This window comes from Carassius carassius, chromosome 40 (assembly GCF_963082965.1).
Source record: "Carassius carassius chromosome 40, fCarCar2.1, whole genome shotgun sequence".
NCBI lineage: Eukaryota > Metazoa > Chordata > Actinopteri > Cypriniformes > Cyprinidae > Carassius > Carassius carassius.
Genome location: NC_081794.1, coordinates 228,930 through 248,249, shown reverse-complemented (window position 1 = coordinate 248,249; position 19,320 = coordinate 228,930). Strand labels below are relative to the sequence as shown.

At 44.3% G+C, this 19,320-nt stretch overlaps 1 protein-coding gene across 2 annotated transcripts in view; it reads left to right on the top strand.

Moving 5' to 3' along the window:
• LOC132121898 (integrin alpha-X-like) overlaps positions 1 to 19,320 on the top strand; it is a 237,516-nt gene that overhangs the window by 33,235 nt on the left and 184,961 nt on the right. Inside the window, exons 18-21 of one of the 2 annotated variants that reach the window (XM_059531630.1) lie at positions 10,386 to 10,517; positions 10,619 to 10,689; positions 10,827 to 10,968; positions 11,195 to 11,293. The exons of the other annotated variant lie outside the window; for it this stretch is intronic. Coding sequence (XP_059387613.1) covers positions 10,386 to 10,517; positions 10,619 to 10,689; positions 10,827 to 10,968; positions 11,195 to 11,293 — 444 coding nt within the window. The remainder of the gene's footprint in view (positions 1 to 10,385; positions 10,518 to 10,618; positions 10,690 to 10,826; positions 10,969 to 11,194; positions 11,294 to 19,320) is intronic. 2 annotated transcript variants of the gene reach the window in all.

Below are 19,320 nucleotides of genomic sequence, written 5' to 3'. Positions count from 1 at the left end.
GACCTGGCGTGCGTTTTTTAATGGGTTACGTTACAGCCCTGTTTGTTTTTAATGTTTTTATTAAATATATGTATTGACTGCATGGTCATATCATTGTATTATTTACTGCCATGCAACCTACAAAAGTAAAGCTTGGCGAGCCGAACAATAAGCATTGCTGCAGGTTGCTTTTGGGCGGATATGCAGTGCTTCTGCTGCCACGGTCGTCTTCATTTCGTTGGGAGAAACATCTCTCTCACTTGGCAGCAGAGCCTGTGAGTGGAGTGAAGCAGCAACAACTTCCCCTCTGCACTCAGAACATCAGCTCCGCACTCACTCATACCAGAAACACACTCCGCCTTCACTTCGTTGCCAAAGTAATTCAGTATGTTTGAAATGTTATGTTCATAACGTAGCCTATAAAAAAATAAATTAATAAAAAAAAATAAATAACAGGAGAGTTTCAAAGTGGCCTGCCAAGTTAAGCACCCACACCTGTTCCTTATTAACGATCTCATAAAGGCACCATAAAGCACTCATCTCAGCCCCAGTTCTAGGTAGAGCCTCCAACAGAATCCCAACAGGATAGTCCCTTCGCACTTGTCTCCTGAGTTCCTGACACTTCACTGCCTACCAGACGTAACGTATACTTACCCTTGTGTAACACTAACCTGTGTCCTAATTCTGCTGCCCTCAGGACCACGGATCACCTCATCATTACCTGTGATTCGACGGTCTCTGTAGTCTCCTGCGTATATCCCGAGCTGGTATTGTCTTCGGCCTCTGTGAAGGAAGAGAACATATGTGAGCGATCTGTGACTGTGGCTTTGACACTCCTGAATCAAACGTGCTCACCTGTCTACAATTCCGTCCCCAGTTTTTATCATACTATCCGCACTTGAAAAAATGAAGCACAGCCTGAGGACAGCGCTTCCGCAAATCCCACTTTCGCATTGGTGTATATGGTAAACTCAGTCTCTCGACCAGCGCCCTTCTCCGGCCTGGAGGAGGACTGCAATAAATTATCACAATGCTTGCTCATCCTGGAACAACACGCACATCAAAACCCTACAGACAGAGCGAAAATCTTGTTCATTATCCTGCAATTATCCGGGGCTGTGTTAAGATGGGACCACATATCACCTTATCGTTACCTGTGATTCGACAGACTCTGTAGTCTCCTGTGTATATCCCGAGCTGGTATTGTCTTCGGCCTCTGTGAAGGAAGAGAACATATGTGAGCGATCTGTGAGTGTGGCTTTTACACTCCTGAATCAAACATGCTCACCTGTCTACAATCCCGTCCCTTGTGTTTATCATACTACACGCACTTGAAGAAATGAAGCATTCACCAAGCACTTGAAGACGAAGTATTCACCGAGCACTTGCATAACTTAAAGACACTGTATTGAATTCACCTACCTCTGTCTCCCGTGTATATACTGACAATGCCAAACTAATAACGTTGTAAGCAATAAATCTTTAATTGCTGCTTTCTGCTGTGCACTCTTGGATTGAGTGAAAACCATGACACTCAGACTCTGCTCAAAACTCTGCTCCTCGCTCCAGTCAGAATCACTCCGCTCAGCTCACACTCTACTCGGCAGAATGTCTCTGTATCAGACGCGCGGGGGAGGGTTGAGCCCACTCGGAACTAAGGGAATCTGAGTGGAGCGTCGGTGGATGATAAAAAGAAAACCGATTTTCCTTTAAACAAACCGGTGTAAATTACACATTCAGGTTAATCGATAAAATCGATTTATCACCCAGACCTACTTGCTTTCATATAAATTAATATAAAAAATTGCAGCTGCATTTAAATGCAGTTGTGTAAAATATGTGCAAGATTTGCACGGCGCATGTGATGCTGAGTGAGATTTGCAGCATTTATTCTTAATTGTTTTATCTTCATTACAAATCTTGATTGGTTTTATTTTGGGTAATTGCATGCAAAAAAAAGATTTCCAATGCATATGCAAAATGTGAATTAATAATCATATTCAAGTGTTTGTGTAAAAAAAAATTTTGCGCATTAATTACAGGGAGGCGCCCCCTCATAACTTAAATTTTTACCTGATAATGAATTTACTTAAAATTGTGGTATCTCACATACATTAAAAATGTATCTACAGAAAGCTTGAAATGTCTTTTAAACTAAAACAAAAGCATTGTGTAATCTGTGAAAGTTGCATTTCTCTCATCGGAGAGAGCCAGCACTTTGAATTTCATCTTGCAGCCGACAAGAAATCATTTCTTTATTAATAAATAATTAAAATGTCTCATTTTTCACAATTATTTGGCTACTTCTGCATGTGCTTTGTTGCAAACTTAATGCATGTGCTTGAGAGCGGAATATAAGAACTTGAGATTATATTATATTAAGACTTGATTATGTAAATTTTAGATAAACCTCTGATTAGTTGAATATAACAAATGAACGACTAGAAATAGAAAACGTACTCGGTTACTAACGTAACCTCGGTTCCCTGAGATGAGGGAACGAGTACTGCGTAAGCTAGCTTACGCTATGGGAAAAGGTCCCCTTTTCTCGAGAATATGAAGCCAAAAATTATCCTTAATTTTTAAATAATGTAAAACGCAGTGCTGCAACCTATGGTAAGGCGGCGGAGAGTAACGAACCAATGGGGGCGCTTCGCGCCCATTGGACGTCAGAGCGCGCCAAAATAGGCGTGGCTGGAACTATATAAGCCACCGCTTCACCATAGGGATCAGGTTTTAAATCGACTGAAGCGATCACCCGGTCCGAGCACATAGCACGGCAGGTTACGCAGTACTCGTTCCCTCATCTCAGGGAACCGAGGTTACGTTAGTAACCGAGTACGTTCCCTTTCGAGAGTACTCTCGTACTGCGTAAGCTAGCTTACGCTATGGGAACACAATGTAAAACGCCGTGCGTGCTCGGGAACTTCGACCTGTCACAGCCCAAGGCGAGAGCTCGGGGCTTTATAGCAGGAGAAATCCCAATCCCAACAGCCAACCTTAGTGAGCTTTATATAGGGAACGAAAAAAGGGGGACGTGATAAGGCTTAGCACGTCTATATAGAAAGTACCCTGGCCTGCAGGGCAGGGACTTGCAGATTATAGAATCTAATAAATGTGGACGGAGAGGCCCAGCCTGCCGCCGCACAGATATCATCCAGTGGTATCCCGCAGGACCACGCCCATGACGAGGCCATACCTCGGGTGGAATGGGCTCTGATGCCGAACGGGCAGTGAAGGCCCTTAGATTTGTAAGCCAGCGAGATAGTGTCTACTATCCATCGCGATAGGCTTTGCTTCGTGGTGGCGAGACCTCGGGTGCGCCCACCAAAGCATATGAAGAGCTGGTCCGACCTCCTGAAAGGCGGAGCGCGCAATATAGGTTTTAAGAGCCCTGACGGGGCAGATGAAGCTCGCGTTGCTTTCGTCGCTTTGCGAGGAAAGGGCTGACAGCGAGATGACCTGCGCTCTGAACGGTGTTGAGAGCACCTTGGGGACATAGCCGTGTCTTGGTCTGAGAATGACTCTGGAGTCATTAGGCCCAAACTCGAGACAGTCAGCGCTTACAGATAGCGCATGTAAATCCCCCACTCGCTTGACTGAGGCCAGAGCCAGTAGAAAAGCGGTTTTGAACGAAAGAAGCTTCATATCGACAGACTAAAGCGGTTCAAAAGGGGGGCCCTTTAAGGCCTCTAGGACCGTGGACAGGTCCCAGGAAGGGATTGAAGGGGGTCGGGGAGGGTTCATCCGACGAGCTCCCTTAAGGAAACGAATGACCAGTTCGTTTTTTCCCAGTGATAGGCCGGCCACCGGAGCATGAGAAGCTGCAATGGCTGCCACATACACTTTGAGCGTAGACGGGGATCTGCCCGCATCTAAACGCTCCTGTAGGAAGGAGAGTATCTCCGACACGTCACATAAGTGAGGGTCTAGGTTCCGTGTCCCGCACCAGGTGGAGAACACTGACCATTTCTGCGCGTATAGGCGCCTGGTTGAGGGCGCTCTGGCTTCCGTAATGGTCTTTAACACTCCCTCAGGGAGGTTCCCGGGTACCCGTTGAGGGGCCATACATGAAGGGCCCAAAGTTCGGGGTGGGGATGCCAGAGCGCGCCCTTCAGCTGCGTGAGGAGATCTTTCCGCAGCGGTATTGGCCATGGGGCTGTACTGGACAGCTGCATCAGCTCGGAGAACCAAGGTTGGGTCGTCCAGAGTGGGGCTACTAGCAGCATAGCACATCTGCTCTTCCTGACCCGATCGATGACCTGCGGCAGCATCGCGACCGGTGGGAAGGCATAAAGCGGGCGTCTGGGCCAATCGAGGGCCAGCGCGTCCCTGCTCTTTGAAAAATATATTGGGCAATGAGCGTTGTCTTCTGAGGCGAAGAGGTCGACCTCTGCCCTGCCGAAGATGCTCCACATCAACTGAACCGTCTGTGGGTGAAGAGACCACTCCCCAGGGGGAACAACCGAGGTTGGATGCATCTGTCGAGACTACTTTCCATTTCGAGACAGCGCCCGTGCTTACGCCTAACTGATACCAGTTGGCTATTTTCCAAGGGGCCAGAGCTGCGATGCAGCCGTGGGTCACCCTGATGCGCGCGCGGCCGGAAATCCAGGCGCGCGCTGGAACACGGTCTCTCAGCCAGCGCTGTAGTGGGCGCATGCGCAGCAGGCCCAGTTTGAGAACCGCAGAGGCTGATGCCATCAGACCTAGCATTTCCTGAAATCGTTTGAGCGGGTAAAGAGACCCGGCTTTGAACGACACGGCTAAATGCTGAATAGTGAGAGCGCGCTGTGACGTCAGACGCGCTGTACATGTCACAGAGTCTATGTCTATCCCCAAAAAGGAAATCCTCTGGCTGGGAGACAGAGCGCTCTTGACAGTGTTGATCGTGAGACCCAGGCATTCTAAATGGCTGAGGATCCAGGATCTGTGTGTCGTCAGTAGTTCCTCGGAATGGGCTAAAACTAGCCAGTCGTCGAGGTAGTTCAATACTCGCACTCCCCGCATTCTCAGGGGTGCGAGAGCGGCATCCATGCACCGCGTAAACGTACGGGGCGCTACGGAGAGGCCGAATGGAAGAACCATGTACTGATAAGTCTGCCCCTCGAAGGCGAATCTCAAGAATGGCCTGTGATGGGGTGCTATTTGAATGTGAAAGTAAGCGTCTTTCAGATCCACTGAGAAAAACCAATCCCTCGGGCGAATTTGCGCGAGTATTTGTTTGGTAGTTAACATTTTGAACGATTGCGTCATAAGCGCTTTGTTCAAACGTCTGAGATCTAGGATGGGTCTGAGACCGCCATCCTTTTTTGGTACGAGGAAGTAGCGGCTGTAAAAGCCTGACTCGCGCTGCGCAGGGGGGACAGTTTCTATCGCCCCTTTTGCAAGAAGGTTTATCAGTTCGGCGCGAAGGACGTGTGTCATTTCGCTTTTCACTTTCGTTTCGACCACGGCGCGAAAGCGCGGCGGTCTGCGAGCGAACTGGAGCGAGTAACCTCGTTTTATTATATTCAAAACCCAATCTGATATGCCGGGGATGGCCTGCCATGCAGCGGCTCGTGCGGCTATGGGTTGAATGTGCTTCGGGCACTGGCCGCCTGTTATGAGGGGACCAGTAGCTCGAGTATGCTGTGCTTGTGACACTGTGGTGACAGCGCTTATTTGTAGGGTTGCGCACTGAGAAGTGGGCACGCGCGCTACATTTAGAGCACCTCCGGCGCGAGCGGGAAGGTGGGCATGAAAGGAGACCCGAGTGAGTCTTTGTGACACTTGGGGGAGTGTGTATACATGTAGGGGTGCGTGTAGTGGGCACACTGCCTACATAGAAAAAGCTCTTTTTGTGCTTTATTGAGGTCGCCGTGAAAACGGCGTTTGTGTGCAGGCGTGCGTGCATTGTAACAGGCTCGTTTACTGCAGTATAGACATCTCCAACCGCCTTTAGTGAGGGGATTGGAGGAAGCATGTGAGGTTTCTTGTGTGGTGGTCCGGCCGCAGCGGGACTTAACCACGGTCTTTTCAGCCCGAAGGTCAGGAGGGCTTCGGAGGCTCGGGGTTCAGCACAATCCTGGGCCGAGGTCCCCGTCTCTCTGGCGGTTTGCGGCTCGTAGAGCGAGAGCGGTGCTGGGTTTTGGTCGCTGGGCGAGACTGTAAGTCTGGCTGCGATGGCTTCGAGGTCTGAGGGGGCGGCGCGTTTCTACGGCGTCCCGCAGCAGAGCTAGAGCGTTTCGGCAGGAAGTGTCTCATTGCCTGCAACGTTTTCTGAGCCTCAGTGAAGCGTTCAGCGAAACCCTTAACCGACTGGCCAAAGAGGCCGGAAGGCGAGATAGGAGAGTCGAGAAAGGCGGATTTGTCGGCGTCTTTCATCTCCGTGAGCGTGAGCCAGAGGTGTCGCTCTAAAACAGCGAGGCTTGCCATGCTTCGGCCGATCGCTTGTGCTGTGGTCTTTGTCGCACGCAGGGCTAGATCAGTAGCGCTGCGGAGATCTTTAAAGTCATAGGTATCTGGGGCAGACTCGTCCAGGTTACGGAGAAGTCTGGCATGAAAAACCTGCAGCACAGCCATGGTGTGTAGAGCCGAAGCGGCTTGACCAGCGGAGGTGTAAGCTCGGCCAGCGAGAGCTGAGGTGGTGCGGCACGGCTTGGATGGATGCACAGGCTTCGACCGCCATCCAGCGGCTGAGGGCGGGCAGAGGTGTGCAGCAATAGCCTCCTCAAGAGGGGGGAGGCTCTCGTAACCGTGGTCTCGGGCGCCGTCGACAGAGGAGAGCGCTGACGAGACAGAAGTCTTCAAGCGTGCGGAGAATGGGGCTTTCCACGACTTCGTGAGTTCATTGTGAACTTCCGGGAAGAAGGGGGCGTTTCTTTGCGGAGGGGCCGAAGGGCGCCCCTGCAGGAACCATTCATCCAGCCTGCTTTTAGCGGGCTCGTCTGGAGGAGAACAGTCGAGCTGAAGGTCGCTGACAGCCCTTGTAAGCACGCGAGTAAGCTCCGCGTCGATATCGGCGCGTTGTCCGGTGCAGCTGGGTGCTGTAGAGGGGGGGGGGTCCGCAATGGAGCCCGACCATTCCTCACTACTGGACGCGGCGAGAGAAAGGCTGTCGTGTCTGTCCTCTTCCGCCTCAGGCGCTCCGAAGGAGAAGGGGGCGCTGGTGAGCAGGGACTGGCGCTGCTCGTCCACGAAGAGGACAGGCGAAGGAGCGAGAGCGGGCGAGGCACGCGGGGAGTGTTCCGGCGTGAGCTCGCGTGTAACAGTATGCTCAGGCATTCTCTGATCGCGGCGTTTCTTACGCGGCACTTGAGAGAGAAGAGGCGGAGCGGGTGGAGCATCGTGGCTGGTTTGAGCTAATCGAGCCCGCAGGGTCGATATAGCCATGTCGTCGCACTCAGGGCAGCCGCCCTTGAAGAGTGCGCTCTCAGCATGCTCGCGGCCCAGGCAGGAGACACAGATGATCTGGCGGTCCTCGCTGGGCAGAGGGCCTCGGCAGGAAGCGCAGGCCCGAGGCATTTGAAACAACGCCTCGAATTCTGGAGGAAAAAAGTGTGATGCAGCGGCAAACACACTAGCTTTGAAAAGGATATAGTCACGCCGGATGGCGCAGCAGGAAGCGAGTGCTGAAGGCGGCGTCGAGATGAAGCACGAGCCGGCGTCCTCAGATCTGCGTTGCAGTGCTATCCCGCTGAGAGGCTTTTCGACGGCGTGTAGAGGCTTCTCCGGAGAAGACAGCGAAGTACAGGTGAGATCGCTGAAGGAGATGAAATCTGATCCCTATGGTGAAGCGGTGGCTTATATAGTTCCAGCCACGCCTATTTTGGCGCGCTCTGACGTCCAATGGGCGCGAAGCGCCCCCATTGGTTCGTTACTCTCCGCCGCCTCACCATAGGTTGCTGCAGTTGCCGCAGCACAGCCAATAAGCGCGCGAGCCGCTTCGCTTGGGTCTGCTGTGCTGCAGCACTGCGTTTTACATTATTTAAAAATTAAGGATAATTTTTGGCTTCATATTCTCGAGAAAAGGGGACCTTTTCCCATAGCGTAAGCTAGCTTACGCAGTACGAGAGTACTCTCGAAAGGGAACTCTTATGTGGGGGCAGACCATTTTTTAACTACCCCCAAAAAACCCAGCCCCCTCCAGCTGAACTGAATTCTGTTTGTTTTTTGTCTGAAGGAACAATGTGTTGTCATGTTACTGGGCTGAAACATGCCTGCACTCACAGCAGCCTTACTCTTTGTATTCATTATTTTTTCACAGCCGATATTATTATTTTCACAAGACCATAATGATAATAACAAATTATCAATTGATAATTAATGATTATTTTTCGAAATTCATTGTTATTTGTGATCGTGGGTGTTTGCGGAAGGCTTTAAGACCAAGTGGAATCCTCTGCAGCTGCTCTAGAGCTGTAATCGGGACTTAAAAGTTAGGCCCGACAGGACCCGAGCCCGACAGGTTTCGGCTCGAGCCCGACAAGTACATTTTGATTGACAGCTTTTTAAAAGCCCGAACCCGTTTACGGCCCGACATTATTCAAATGTGCGCACACACACAGCTCTTTTTCCTTTTGTCAAGAATGAGTCATTTATACGTGTTTTAACAATTTATTAATAACCTACGTAGACTATAGGCCACTTGGAAGTTGGAATAAGGAAATAAAATAAGTCCTCTGTAACATCGTAACATCTCAGCACTCTAAATAGGCATAGGCTCATTTAGCCTATAAATAGACCAACGCACCAAAAAAATGATTTTTTAAAAAAAAAATAAATTAAGAAACATTTTAAGTTAAGATTGGTATTTGGCAATAACGAAATTAAGATAAAGGCTCCGCCGGATTTGCCTCGCCACTAGCAGCTGATATTTAATAAAAGAACGCCAACATTAGCGTAAATACTCCGTCCAAATTATGCATTTAAGACTCTGAATATTTAGTTATCATTTGAAAAACCTTTACTCACAACGATTAGGCTAAGCCTGCATGTTTTTGTGGAGGAAAATGAATGAATCCACTGTAGATGGCTTCAGCGCGTTCCTGCGCTCACTGATGGTGCGTCATTATTCACTCATTATTCTCATTATAAACATGGTCAAAACTTTTCCACAACTCAGACTTTGCTTTAGTTGCTGGTGCAACCAAAACGTAATCGCCAGAGGCAAGCCTCCGTTACACCTACTCAGCATCCATTTTCACATCTTTATCGCACTAATCGAAACACATTACATGACCCTTCGTTTACCTTGCAAACCGGAGCGCAAACCCGAGCCCGACCCGAGCCCGCGTAAGATTATATAAATTAAGCCCGAACCCGACCGAACCCATCGGGTCCTGTCGGGTTCGGGCAAAGATCTTCAGCTCTAAGCTGCCTCACAGCGAGCGGGACTCCACCATCTGCGGTTTGACTTTACTAAATCAGTTTGAGGCGAATACAACTTATTGATCATGAGCCCAACATTTAGCAAGGCAGGAAAACATTAATTCTACCTGAAGGCAGACGTATTTCATTGAGCTAATGCTATTAAATAAAGAATTAAATAGAGAGAGAGAGAGGGAAAACCTAGTCTAGGGCTATTCTTAAACATGGAGCTCATTATATTGAAGTACAAATCCAAACACGAGAAATGTTATGCATTTTATGAATAATGAAATGTTATGAAAAGTAGGCATTTTATTTATTCACAGGCTATATGGTTAAAATAAAATTTTAGTTCACAACTTGAAGTTTGACCTCTGTGACGTGAGGCAACTAACAGACGGTCGGTTTAGCCAGTCTGTCTGCTTCCTGACCTGGGCCCCAGTTGGTTAAGTATAAACTCTAAGACTATTTGCCATATTTCTAGAGAGAAGAGTGTCGCCACCCCAGGAGGGATGAAGACCATCTCTTTTCAACACGTCAAGTCTGCCCCAAAAGCTCGTCCAATCGTCTATGAAACCTATGTTATTCTGTGGGCACCACTTAGACATCCAGCCATTGAGTGATGACAATCTGCTATGCATCTCGTCACCACGGTTTATATTTTTTATTTTTATTTTTTAAGCTGCAAATGCACTTTACAGAAGCTGCGGTGGTAGAACCACCATTTTGAATGGCCACCTACTGTACCACTCTTTTTTTTTGCAGATATTTTTATACCAGTTTTCTGCAATGTGCTATCAGATTTCCTTTGATACCCTCCACCTCCCTGAGCTCCACCTGTCTAGATCTGCTATAGGATTTATGTATGCCCACTGATGCAGCAGAAGCATATTTCTTATGCACACAGCAGCATGTTGGTGTATCTGTTGGCACTAGCAATAAATAAAAATAATAATTGGAAAAATAAAAATAGTTGTATTTTTTTATTTTTATGAGAAACGATACCAGAGTAAAAAAAAAATCCTTTAATTTATTATATTGCTCGTCTTGTCCAGGCTTGCACAGAGGATCATCTCAACCCACTGCTTAATGAATTAATGATCACTTTTGAGGGTCTGCCCTCCCGAAGGCTGGAGAATTTACAGCCTGTTCTATTACCATGGATAAAGAACACAACATTGTGGATGGTAAGAGATGTTTCATATTCAATTTTAGGTTACAAAGTGTAAATAGTGTGATCTAATGTACAGTATATGACAAAATATGTGCACTTTTAATCATATTACAGTTAGATTATGAAATGAACTGTGGATCAGACAACCTTTGTGTTGACAACCTCAAAATGGACTTTAGCTTTGGGTAAGTGAATGGTATAAAGTTTGTTCATTTCTGCATCTTGAACATTCCCTCAATCAGCCTCTGGCTGGACAGTCAATTAGACTTAATCTAAACTTAGTTAAATTTAACCATGTATCTCTTTTGTTTCTCTGATTCAGATCTGCTAACATAGAAGTTGGGATAATGCAGGAAATCAATGTGACAGTATTTGTTGAAAACAAAGGAGAAAACTCATACAACACTCATTACACCCTCAACTACCCCTCTGGACTTTCCTACAGGAGAATTGTGTCTCGAGTGGTAAGACAGGATGATGTCCATGGCATGTGGGGTTAAATACAGCAAGAATAGCTCATTATTTAACATTATGTTTGAACAATATTGAGTAATTTTAATAGTTTACATCTATACAAATATTTTCAAAAGAAATATCCATCTATTTTCCAAAGCATTTGTCTTATGTAGGCTCATGTGGATGCTTAGAAAATGATTTTGAAGTATTTATGTTTTTTTTCTGTTTGAGCAGGGCAGAGTGAATTGCCTTTCTACAGATGGCATGCAAGGAATTTTATTAGGGGAGACCATCTGTCAGGTCAACAAACCTCTTTTCGCAGGAAACGATTCTGTGAGTCAAAATCTGTGTGAACAGACACAAATAGATACAAAGAGGTCTAAATATCTGAGACCAAATCTGGGGTTTAAAATCTACTTGGAACTTAGAAAATAGGTTTTAGTGATAATGCATGATGGAGTAACCCTATAGGCTTCTGCAATGAAAAGACACCCAGTTTTCAATTATTCATACCATAAAGGGATTAAATTAAATTAAGTTAAATTCAAGTTTATTTGTATGGCACTTTTCACAATATAAATCAACGCAAAGCAACTTTAATGTAAATTATGTTTCTACAATATTTAGTATTGGCTAATCAGTAATGACTGTAAGTTAATGTACAGTTAATGTGCATATGGCAGAAATGTATGGAAAAATCAATTCAAGTCGTAATCAAACAGATGATGAACACTATTAACACCAATTATTATATGATGCAAACTTGTGAATCAAAATTGTGTAGTTTGTATGTTATTAAAGGTTAAACATCATCTGAAGTCATCTGAAGGGTTGGCATCTCTTCTCAGGTGTTCTGGATCCAGACTGGAGCTTGTGTAAATCCTAGTTAACACAAGATGTAAATTCCATGGTAAAACAGAGACATAATTAGCATAGCTGCTATTCCAATCAAGTAAAATTAATTAGTTTAACCCAAGCTAAAGAATAATAATGTGCATTTGATCATATATAACTGCCGTCCAAAATTATTAGATGCATTATTTCAATGCTTGGCGAAAGAGACGTGTTTTTAATCTATATTTAAACAGAGAGAGTGTGTCTTAAACCCAAATATTATCATGAAGGCTATTCCAGAGTTTGGGAGCCAAATGCGAAAAAGCTCTACCCCCTTTAGTGGACTTTGCTATCCTAGGAACTACCAAAATCCAGCATTTTGTGACCTTAGTGAGCATGATGGATTGTAGCGTGGTAGAAGACTAGATAGGTACGCAGGAGCTAAAACATTAAACATGCAATGTCTGAACTGCCTGAAACTTTGCATGTTTGGTAAGAGTCCTGGCCTGAAGACATTTACATGCTGATATTCACTTATAAACATAGTTCCACCTGTTGGCAGCAGGAAATGTGGCACAAATATTTACCTTTTTGTAAGCATATAGCCCAAACGTTCTCTGTTCTCCGGGTGGTAGTGAGCACGGATGCGAGGGCCCTTTCATCGCTGCTTGCAGCTTTAATTTTCATTGCATCTGAAAATGACTTTGTGCATCACATTCACTCCACATGCTCTGCACAGAATCTGCCTCTTGCATTGCTTAGCTGTGGAGAATTTAAAAATATTTGATATAAAGGTTGCTGTCCCATTTTATACAGGATTTGTTCATAAAAAAAAATAAATAAAAAAAAACTGTGACATTTTACCGTTTCAACTTATAAACTGCTTGAGATTTTAAAGTCAGTTCAATAGTATTGAAATCCAAGTTGAATCTAGTATAAAAAGGTTTTAAATGCTTAAATTAATTCTATGAATTTATAATATGTTAGCATGACTTTTTCATCATATCATTTTTTTCGAGCTGTATTCATTTTCCAAAATGAAGCACACACTTTTTTCTTTTTTAAATCTATTAATTGCTCGCATATCTCCTACAAGGGGAATTTATTTTTATTTTTATTTTTATTTTGGGCAAGGTGCTACTTTAGGGAGTCAAAAAATAATTACATCATCATTAGAGTTGCCAGTTAACTCTAGAAATGGAAAATAAGGGCTAATTGAGATTCTTTCTTTTATTCTTTATTTAGAATGTTTATTCTTATAAAATAAGTGTTTATTCTTTAAGAAATTAAGGTAAGGGACGATTCAAATATTTGTAATGATAATATATTTTTAATAATATAGGCCTATATCTGCCTGCAGCTAAAAAGTTTTGTTTTAACAATATAGGCTACAATTATTCTAAAAAATAAAATAAAATAAAAATAAATAAAACAAACCATCGGCATGAGTAAATTTTAGCAATATAGAATTGCCTACACTATTTTTTTTGTTACTTTCTATTTAACAGCATTAACTTACAATGAAATACGTCTTTCTTCAGGTAGACTGAATGTTTTCCTTCCTTGCTAAATGTTGGGCTCATGATCAATGAGTTGTATTCGCTCAAACTGATTTTGTAAAATCAAAACTTGCTGACGATGAAGCTGGGTCAGTTAGCACTCACACTCGCTGTGAAGTGGGAGCAGCTGACAGAGGATTCCGCTTGGTCTTAAAGCCTTCCTCAAACGCCTTCAATCACAAATAACAATGATTTTCGCAAAAAATAATGATTAATTATCAATTGGTAATTTGTTATTATTATGGTCTTGTGAAAATAATAATATGGGCGGTGAGCAAATAATTAATACAAAGAGTACAGCTACTGTGAGTGCAGGCATATTTCAACCCAGTAACATGATAAAACACATGCCGAACAGGCCGAATTCAGTTCAGCTGAAGGGGGTTGGGGTTTTTGTGGGGTAGTTCTGTATAGTTTGTGGGGGTCGATATAAAGGTGTGAATTTCTCGCTCTTTCATATGGAGAGTGTCTTATGAGGGTTTCAAACTTGCAGAACCGGTTTAGATAGGACAAATGAACATGTTTTAAATGCTATTTTAGATTTAAGAAATGCACATGCATTACAGACATGACAAAAAACATTTTGGAGTTTTTGGAGACATTATATATGTATTAGGCTTGGCGCAATAGACGGTGTTGACGGTGTTACCAGTTTTAAGCCGCAACACCAGTTACATTTCTTTCCCACCGTGACACCGTCTTTTTGATTTTCTTAAGTATTAGTTTTTCTTTAAATATTTATTTGAAAAATAATAATTATAATTTAGTTCAAAAGAGAGCATACATTATAATTAAAAACTCAACACAGCTACAATGCTGCTTGTCAAGAGACATTTACATCACAGATCAGCATACAGCATCAATTCTTCTCCCTGTGCGGCGTCTCATTAAACTGACAGCCAACCTGAAAGCCGGCATCATGTCTATTTAAGATGAGAAATATAAAGCTCTGCCAGAAGCAAGCCGGCAGCTTATGTGCAAAACAACATTCTTGGACCCGTGCTACTGGTGACCACGACCCGAATGTTGAAGAGACCAAGAAGATGACAGAGGAAGAAACGGTCATCCTCGGTAGGAAAGCACAGTCAATGCACCCTGTGAGAGAAGAGGGAGAACAAAATAAGGAGGAAGCTGACATCAAAAAAAAAAAAAAACTCTGCAAGCACTGTTAATAAATGTCAATTTATAATGTTTTTTTTTAAGAGTGCTGACTTGTGGTTTATGTAAGCTAAGGTCATTCTTGAATTTTTTATTTTATATTAATTTCTTATTTATATGGTTTTATCTAATTTAAACCCTGTGTAATTTATTTAGGCCTATTTTATTTTCTTATTTATTTTAATAATTGTCATGATCACAAGTGAGAGTGCCCGTCATGGCCACCAGAGGGCACTCCAAACTGGACTTCACATATCCATTGAACTCCATTTCCCATTCACCCTGCACCTGCCACTCTTCCTACAACCACATACACACACACAATGACTATTGCACTACATTTCCCACAAGCACCCTTCCTTGCACTCTGATTACTCTCCAGCTGCAGCTGATTGGATTTTAGTATTTAAGATGCCAGCTTTCTTGTGTTCATTGCAAGGTCTTGTCTTACTACGGTTTGCATTTCTGAGCGTTTACTATTTCTGTTGTCTGCCAGTTACTGATTTGGTCTATCTCCCATTTACGATTACTTCTGCCAGCCTACTGGATTATTGCTTGTTTATTGGACTGTGATTCTCTGCTTGATACCCTGACATTCCACCTGTGCAATGACTACGATTCTGCCTGTCCTTCTCTGCTGTGTTCGCCGTCATTGACCCCTGCCTGCATGACCACAATGTTTCTTATTAAAAGCTTGCAAATGGATTCCATGTCCTGTGATGACTCCTCCATTACAGAAGACCTCACCATGAATGAATCCAGTGGCTTACCCAACGAACACTGGTCAGGTATGAACACAGCAAGTCTGTTACTAGCGCTGTATTAGGGCACATGGACTATCGAACATTACATTGGGGAATATTTGGCCTTAGCCAATGGCTCAGATCTACCAGACTGTCTTTTAATAGACTTTTTCTGTGATGGCCTTAATCAACCTTTAAAGTCTAAAGTAATTCATCATTCTGCAACTTCTTGGATTATGTTCTCTGGACTGACTGCTGGATCAGCGTTCACTTTGGGTGTTGTGAATGAGGATCATTGCAGTCTTGCAGTATCTCCAATTCCAGAAATGTTCTATGACATGGCCACCATTCCAGAGTCCGCTTTCGCCAGGTCTGTCAAGCCGCTGATTGATTGCCGTTGATCTTCACGAGTCAAGTCAAGTCACCGTCGATATTCTTGAATCGAAGTCCAGTTAAGTCAGTTGAGTCAGGTCAAGTCATCACTGAGCGTCCAGAGTCAGGTCAAATCACTGCTGACTGTCCAGAGTCAGGTCAAGTCACCATTAACCCCTATGAGTCAAGTAAAACCACATTTGATCTTCGTGAACAAAGTCAAGTCACCATTAACCAACCCCCATGAGTCAAGTCAAGCCACAGTTGATCATCATGAACAGAGTCAAGTCACCAATGATCTTTGTGAGTCAAGTCACCATTAACCTCCATGAGTCAAGTAAAACAACAGATAAACTTCATGAGTCAAATCAAGCCACAGTTGATCTTCATGAGTCAAGTCAAGCCACAGTTGATCTTCATGAGTCAAGTCAAGCCACAGTTGATCTTCATGAACAAAGTCAAGTCCCAGTTGATCTTCATAGACAAAGGCAAAGCCAAGTCACCATTAATTTCCATAAGTCAAGTAAAGCCACAGGTAAACTTCATGAGTCAAATCAAGTCACCGTTAGTCTTCATTAGCAAAGTCAAGTCGCAACCAATCTTCGTGAACTCAATCAAGTCACAGTTGATCTTTATGAGCCCAGTCAAATCACAAAGGATCTTCGTCATGTCTCAGCAGATCTTCCAGAATTCCATCACATCTCAGCAGATCTTCCAGAGATTCAACACATATTAGCAGATCTTCCAGAGTTTCATCATACCACAACAGATCTTCCAGAGCCTCGTCATGTATCAGCAGACATACCAGAGACTTGTCACGTCTTGGCAGAAATTCCAGAACCTCGTCACGTCTCAGCAGACTCTGCAGAGCCTCGTCATGTCTCAACAGACTCTTCAGAACCTCGTCACGTCTCAGCAGATTCTCCAGAGCCTCGTCACATCTCAGCAGACCTTCTAGAACATTGTAACGTCTCAACAGACCTTCCAGAATCTTATGTCTCAACAGATCTTTCAATGGGTCATCATGTCTCAGCTCGAGCCCATGAAGGGACTTGAGAACTCGCTCCAGCCTATGAATCCATTCCAGAACCCCCTCCAGTTCAGAGATTGACTCCAGACTCCACTCCAGAGTCCACTTCAGTCCTTGAATTCACTCCAGAGCCTGTCCCAGTCCTTGAACCTGTCCAAGAGTCTGCTCTGCCCTGGTGGGCTTCTGTCCCATCTGCTGTACTGTGGTGGTTCTCTGCTCCGCCCTGGTGGGCTCCGGTTCCACCTGCGCTGCCCTGGTGGTCTCCGGTTCTGCCTGCGCCACCCCGGTGGGTTCCAGTTCCATCTGCTCCGCCCAGGTGGGCTCCAATTCTGCCTGCTCCGCCCTGGTGGGCTCCGGTTCCGCCTGCTCCGCACCTGTGGGCTCCAGTTCCGCCAGCTCCACCAAAGATTCCTACTCTGTCGGCACTTCCACATGGACCTCGCCCTCCATCCCTTCCCCTGTTCTACCTCCGCTCCACCTCCCACCTGAACTTAGGGCTGTTCTTTAATTAGGAGCGTCTGAAAGCCACTCCTTAAGGGGGAGGGGGGGCTATGTCATCATCACAAGTGAGAGTGGCTGTCATGGCCACCAGAGGGCACTCCAAAGTGGACTTCACATATCCGTTGAACTCCATTTTCCATTCACCCTGCACCTGCCACTCTTCCTACAACAACATACACACACACACACACACACAATGACTATTGCACTACATTTCCCACATGCACCATTCCTTGCACTTTGATTACTCTCCAACTGCAGCTCATTTTAGTATTTTAGTATTTAAGCTGCCAGCTTTCTTGTGTTCATCGCGAGGTCTTGTCTTACTACGGTTTGCATTTCTGCTTGTTATTGATTTGGTCTGTTTCCCGTTTACGATTACTGCTGCCGGCCTACCGGATTATTGCTAGTTTATTGGACTGTGATTCTCTGCTTGATACCCTGACATTCCACCTGTGCACCGACTACGATTCTGCCTGTCCTTCTTTGCTGTGTTCACTGTCATTGACCCCTGCCTGTACGACCACAATGTTTCTTTTTAAAAGCTTGCAAATGGATTCCATGTCCTGTGATGACTCGTACATTACATTAATATTGGCTAGACAATAAACATGATTCTTATTTTTTTGCGTCCACAGTTTTCAGCCTATGCATGGCGGTATTTTTATTCGGTATGTTAACCTGTTAGCCAGCACCCCCATTATGGGACTCACAGCTGAAAGTGCTCAACTAACTTAACCTGTTAACCAGACCCCCCATTATGGGGCTCACACCTCTAATTACTCTACTTAACTTAAAATTGTAACAGTTTCTTACTTCTCCCGGGTGAGCAGTGCAGCCATACCTTTCTCGCGTTCCCCACCGATGAGCCCAGACACCTGTAGATTGTTGACTCTTTCTAGAACCTGACCAAGGCTGTCTCCATGGCAACTTGCTGTGACTCTGTAGCAGGCATCTAGAGAGAATCCCAACTCTCCAGGCTTTGCCTGCGCTGGATTACCTCGACCCCCCCAATTTCCATTCAGTTGCAAAGTCATGTGTTTTTTATGTGTATTGATTATGTGCTTTTGTGCTGACGTGTTTTTCCTGTTCGCATACTGTACTCCCAAAAGGAGCATAGTCTGGGTGTTGTTTTTTTCTCCTCACTTCCCTAATGTTATGCTGTATTTCTTCCTCAATTCCCTGTCTTCCTGTCTTGTCTACCCCCTTGTATTGTATGTATGTTTGTGTATGTATGGACAGGTTGATGGCTAATTTCGCTGGTACTTGTGACTAGCTACAATAAAGGGCTACTACTACAACTATAAAATTAATAGGGATGCACCGTTCATGATTTTTCATGGCCGATTCTGATACCGATTTTTTTTACAAGCAAACTGTCCGACTCCAATTTCTGATATATATATATATATATATATATATATATATATATATATATATATATATATATATATTCTTTTTTTTTATTATTATTTTTTTTTAAGCAACAAACAAGAAAGAAGGAAAGTATGCATAAAATTATGTTTATGTGGTATTTAATAGTCCAAACTGGCTTTTGGCTATTGAAAACAATACCCGTAACTTTTAATAACCATTTACTTCTGGCTTTTCAAATGTGTATGCAAGTTCTACTTTACAAAAAAAAGCATTTCAGTTTTGTCACAGTTTAGTCTGTTTCGTTTCTCATCCAACACGTGAGAAATTGAGCTGAGCATCCCTTCACTGTCTACGCTTGTGCAGGGCGTGGACAGGTACAGTATGCTCATGCAACTTCATTGAGTCCAGGAAAGGGGCTCTTATTTGTGCGCCAGTATACCAACGGCTGTTCACTTCCTGCTATCTCTGCCTCAGACATGTAGCTCTGTATGGTGTCAAAATAATGCCTCATATATACGCAAAAAATTTAAGTTTTGCAAAAGAAAATAAAGTTTTGCCGTCCTCCCACAAGTAAAGAGATGGTAAAGAAACAATGTTAATACACATGCAGTTAACCAAATGAAGCAATACACATTTTAATACTTTAAAATTGTATACATCGAGAGAAATAAACAGCAGATGTTCATGTTGACAACTTCTTTAACTTGAGCCAACGCTGCTAATGCACACATACATTTGTCAATAAAGTTAATAAAATGAAAACATGCATGTTTTAATGCTAGTGAA